The sequence below is a fragment of the Oncorhynchus masou genome, chromosome 5, assembly GCF_036934945.1.
Source record: "Oncorhynchus masou masou isolate Uvic2021 chromosome 5, UVic_Omas_1.1, whole genome shotgun sequence".
NCBI classification, from domain to species: domain Eukaryota; kingdom Metazoa; phylum Chordata; class Actinopteri; order Salmoniformes; family Salmonidae; genus Oncorhynchus; species Oncorhynchus masou.
Window position 1 is genome coordinate 16,515,536 of NC_088216.1, and position 5,000 is coordinate 16,520,535.

General features: G+C 53.8%; 1 protein-coding gene across 1 annotated transcript in view; it reads left to right on the top strand.

Moving 5' to 3' along the window:
* LOC135528397 (uncharacterized) overlaps nt 1-5,000 on the top strand; it is a 20,400-nt gene that overhangs the window by 15,003 nt on the left and 397 nt on the right. The window contains exons 8-10 of the mRNA XM_064957458.1: nt 1,639-1,880; nt 2,063-2,242; nt 3,494-5,000. The exon at nt 3,494-5,000 is cut by the window's right edge and continues 397 nt beyond it. Coding sequence (XP_064813530.1) covers nt 1,639-1,880; nt 2,063-2,242; nt 3,494-3,742 — 671 coding nt within the window. The 3' untranslated portion in view covers nt 3,743-5,000. The remainder of the gene's footprint in view (nt 1-1,638; nt 1,881-2,062; nt 2,243-3,493) is intronic.

The window sequence follows — 5,000 nt, forward strand, 5'->3', positions numbered from 1 at the left end:
GCTATGTCCTCTCCTTTAGTCTGACAGAGTACAACCACCCTGACGGCTATGTCCTACCCTTCAGTCTGACAGAGTACAACCACCCTGACGGCTATGTCCTACCCTTCAGTCTGACAGAGTACAACCACCCTGACGGCTATGTCCTCTCCTTCAGTCTGACAGAGTACAACCACCCTGAAGGCTATGTCCTACCCTTCAGTCTGACAGAGTACAACCACCCTGACGGCTATGTCCTACCCTTCAGTCTGACAGAGTACAACTACCCTGACGGCTATTTCCTCTCCTTCAGTCTGACAGAGTACAACTACCCTGACGGCTATGTCCTCTCCTTCAGTCTGACAGAGTACAACTACCCTTCAGTCTGACAGAGTACAACAACCCTGTAGGCTATGTCCTCTCCTTCAGTCTGACAGAGTACAACCACCCTGACGGCTATGTCCTCTCATTCAGTCTGACAGAGTACAACCACCCTGACGGCTATGTCCTCTCCTTCAGTCTGACAGAGTACAACCACCCTGACGGCTATGTCCTCTCATTCAGTCTGACAGAGTACAACCACCCAGACGGCTATGTCCTCTCCTTCAGTCTAACAGAGTACAACCAGCCTGACGGCTATGTCCTCTCATTCAGTCTGACAGAGTACTACCACCCTGACGGCTATGTCCTCTCCTTCAGTCTGACAGAGTACAACCACCCAGACGGCTATGTCCTCTCCTTCAGTCTAACAGAGTACAACCACCCTGACGGCTATGTCCTCTCCTTCAGTCTGACAGAGTACAACCACCCTGAAGGCTATGTCCTCTCCATCAGTCTGACAGAGTACAACCACCCTGACGGCTATGTCCTCTCATTCAGTCTGACAGAGTACAACCACCCAGATGGCTATGTCCTCTCCATCAGTCTGACAGAGTACAACCACCCTGACGGCTATGTCCTCTCCTTCAGTCTGACAGAGTACAACCACCCTGACGGCTATGTCCTTTCCTTCAGTCTGACAGAGTACAACCACCCTGACGGCTATGTCCTACCCTTCAGTCTGACAGAGTACAACCACCCTGACGGCTATGTCCTCTCCTTCAGTCTGACAGAGTACAACCACCCTGACGGCTATGTCCTCTCCTTCAGTCTGACAGAGTACAACCACCCTGACGGCTATGTCCTCTCCTTCAGTCTGACAGAGTACAACCACCCTGACGGCTATGTCCTCTCCATCAGTCTGACAGAGTACAACCACCCTGACGGCTATGTCCTCTCCTTCAGTCTGACAGAGTACAACCACCCTGACGGCTATGTCCTACCCTTCAGTCTGACAGAGTACAACCACCCTGACGGCTATGTCCTACCCTTCAGTCTGACAGAGTACAACCACCCTGACGGCTATGTCCTCTCCTTCCGTCTGACAGAGTACAACTACCCAGACGGCTATGTCCTACCCTTCCCCATGAGGACCAAGTACATGTAACAACCATCTCTCTCCCCTCCTTCTCCATCTCTCTCCCCTCCTTCTCATCTCTCTCCCCTCCTTCTCCATCTCTCTCCCCTGATCCTCCATCTCTCTCCCCTCCTTCTCCATCTCTCTCCCCTCCTTCACCATCTCTCTCCCCTCCTTCTCCATCTCTCCCTCCCTCTCTCCTTCAGGTCTGACAGAGTACAATTATCCAGACGGCTATGTCCTCTCCTTCCCCGTGAGGACCAGATACATGTACGGCCTGGTGCGGAGAGAAATGCCAGAGATGTATGCCTTCACCGCCTGCGTCTGGCTCAAGGTGAAAGAGGGGGGTATCGGCACCCCCTTCTCCTACTCTGTCCCGGGACAACCCAACGAGCTGGTGCTGCTGCAGGGGATACACAACCCTGTCGAGCTTCTTATCAACGACAAGGTTGGAGTGTGTGTGTGTGTGTGTCATTATCATATTCATTACTGAAACATATCAGTTATCTCCTCCTATTGTTCATACTTGTATAGTTTTATGAATAACATTGATTGGTCGATCGATTGATTGATTGATTGATTGATTGACTGATTGGTGATTGAGCTAAATGTCCCTTCCCTCACTTCTAGGTGGCTCAGCTGCCCCTGTCCCTTGCCCAGGGTGTGTGGGAGCACATATGTTTGAGCTGGACCCTCAGAGACGGGGTATGGAAGGCCTACCAGGGGGGGAAGCTGAAGGGGCGCGGAGAGGGGCTGGCCGCATGGCACCCCATCAAGCCAGGAGGAGTGCTCATTCTGGGGCAGGAGCAGGTGGGTGAGAGGGATGGAGGTCTGGAGGGGTGGAGAGTTAAAGGGATGGAGGTCTGGTGGAGAGTTGGAGGTCTGGAGAGTTAGAGGGATAGAGGTCTGGTGGAGAGTTAGAGTGATGGGTGGTGGAGAGTTAGAGGGATGGAGTGATGGGTGGTGGAGTGTTATAGGGATGGCGTGATGGAGGGGTGGAGAGTTAGAGGGATGGAGTGATGGGTGGTGGAAGGATGGAGGGGTGGAGGGATGAGAGATTGAGGGGGGTGGCTTATCCTGTGGCAAGAGGAAGTGAGAAGGGTGGGGTCGAGGTGGAGGGTGGAGGAATGGAGAGATGGATGGGGTGGAGTGATAGAGGGATAGAAGGGTAATAAGAAACCTTGAGAGGAACCAGACTTTTCTGTCAGGCTGGGTGGCTGGCTGGCTGGGTGACTGGCTGGCTGGGTGGCTGGGTGGCTGGCAGGCTAGGTGGCTGGCTGGCTGGGTGGCTGGCTGGCTGGCTGGCTGGCTGGCTGGGTGGCTGGCTGGCTGGGTGGCTGGCTGGCTGGGTGGCTGGCTGGGTGGGTGGGTGGCTGGCTGGCTGGCTGGCTGGGTGGCTGGCTGGGTGACTGGCTGGCTGGCTGGCTGGCTGGCTGGGTGGCTGGGTGGCTGGCTGGCTGGCTGGCTGGCTGGGTGGCTGGCTGGGTGGGTGGGTGGCTGGCTGGCTGGCTGGCTGGGTGACTGGCTGGCTGGGTGGGTGGCTGGCTGGCTGGGTGGGTGACTGGCTGGCTGGGTGACTGGCTGGCTGGGTGGCTGGCTGGCTGGGTGGATGGGTGGCTGGCTGGGTGGGTGGCTGGGTGACTGGCTGGCTGGGTGGGTGGGTGGCTGGCTGGCTGGGTGACTGGCTGGCTGGCTGGCTGGCTGGGTGACTGGCTGGCTGGCTGGGTGACTGGCTGGGTGACTGGCTGGCTGGGTGGGTGGCTGGCTGGCTGGCTGGGTGACTGGCTGGCTGGGTGGCTGGCTGGCTGGCTGGCTGGCTGGATGGATGGGTGACTGGCTGGCTGGGTGGCTGGCTGGCTGGCTGGCTGGGTGGCTGGATGGCTGGCTGGCTGGATGGGTGACTGGCTGGCTGGGTGACTGGCTGGGTGACTGGCTGGCTGGGTGGCTGGCTGGATGGGTGGCTGGCTGGCTGGCTGGGTGGATGAGTTGTATTGTAATCCCTGATCTCTCTCTTTTTCTTTCACTCTCTATCATCTCTATCATATTATATTTCCTTTCTAGGACACGCTGGGCGGTCGTTTCGACGCCTCCCAGGCCCTGGTTGGGGAGCTCTCCCAGTTCAACCTGTGGGACAGGGTCCTGAAGCCTGCTGAGGTATCCGCTCTGGCTGCCTGTTCCTTGGGCACACTGGGCAACGTGGCCCCCTGGACAGACCAGGACGTGGAGGTCTACGGAGGGGCCACCAAGGAGGCTGTGGACCCCTGCAACCAGCCACCCCGGGCCAGCCCCAGCTCTAGCCCTAAACAGTGAGGGGTTAGATGGGTTGGTAGAGGGGTCTCTTGGTTGTTATAAAGGGGAGCCGCTCAGTGAGGCCAGAGGGGTAGTTGGTTTGTTGATGCTCCTCATAAGAGGGGGGTTTAAGGTGTTTTTCTGGGGCAGGGGTTGTGTGATGGGAAACTGGGGTAGAGATGGAGAGTCAGTTGAGTTGTTTTAAAGGGGCATTGCTATTTCCTAGAGAGGGTGGGTGTGCTTGAGGAAGCCTTTCGGAGGGTCTGGGATCAGGGGGCGTAGAGATTAGTTGAGTAGGAGTGTTGTTATCTGGGTGTTGTTCACCCACTGAAGGTGTTAACATCAACAGCGCTACAGCTGTTGAGAACAACACCCAGACTAGCTTTAGCTCCGCGGCCATGTGGGAAGATGTTAAGGGTAAGGTGCTGGTTTTTTCACCCCTCTGATTTGTGTTTTAGAGAGTTGGGGGGGGGTTCTCAGCCCCCCAGGGAAGAGCTACATACACCACGCCTCATCTCATCACATCTCATCTCATTTCATCATGTGTTCTGAAGCTTGTGCTTCTAACTTTGGAATAGGGATTTTCTTCTGTTTTTGGAGATGTGTTGCTACTCAACTGTGTTTGTGATCAACAACAGCTCGGTAAAAGTGAGCGTCTGTACTGCTTTTTCTACTGCGCATTTTGTTGATTTTCTTTGCAGCAATGTTTTTTTTCTAACACTGTCTTCTTTCCATGTATGTTTGTTACGTGCTTTCAGATAAACTCTGTTTGACCTGTTGCGACCTCTCACAAAGATGCCATTGTAACGGCCCAGCACAACGTATTGCCAGAGACATAGCTGTTGCAAGTCTCATGGATCATGTAAATTAAGACGCCAATTGATTTCTTAGATTCATAACATCCATCTGGTTGACTTAAAGAGGCAATTTGTTAAGTGATTCGTACATCCATTGTGGCAGGGTGTCCGCTTTGTTGTTGTTTCAACTGCAGATTCGCCCTTTACAGTGATTTGTGACCTGTCTCAATGTGTTTTTTTTAATGTAAAGCTGATGGAATGGAATGTATATCTGTATGCATGAGAAAAGCGTTTTCAAAATTAAGAGGTCAGAGGTCAGATTTCTAAATAGTCCTGTTTCCAAGACAGCAACAACACAAAAATGTACAACAATATTAACTATTGAATGGTGTGCTTCACCCCGCAAAGGCCAAAATGAATACGCACCTCAAAGAATGTGTATTTAGCTTGATCTTACCTTCACAGAATTGCTTAATAAGTGG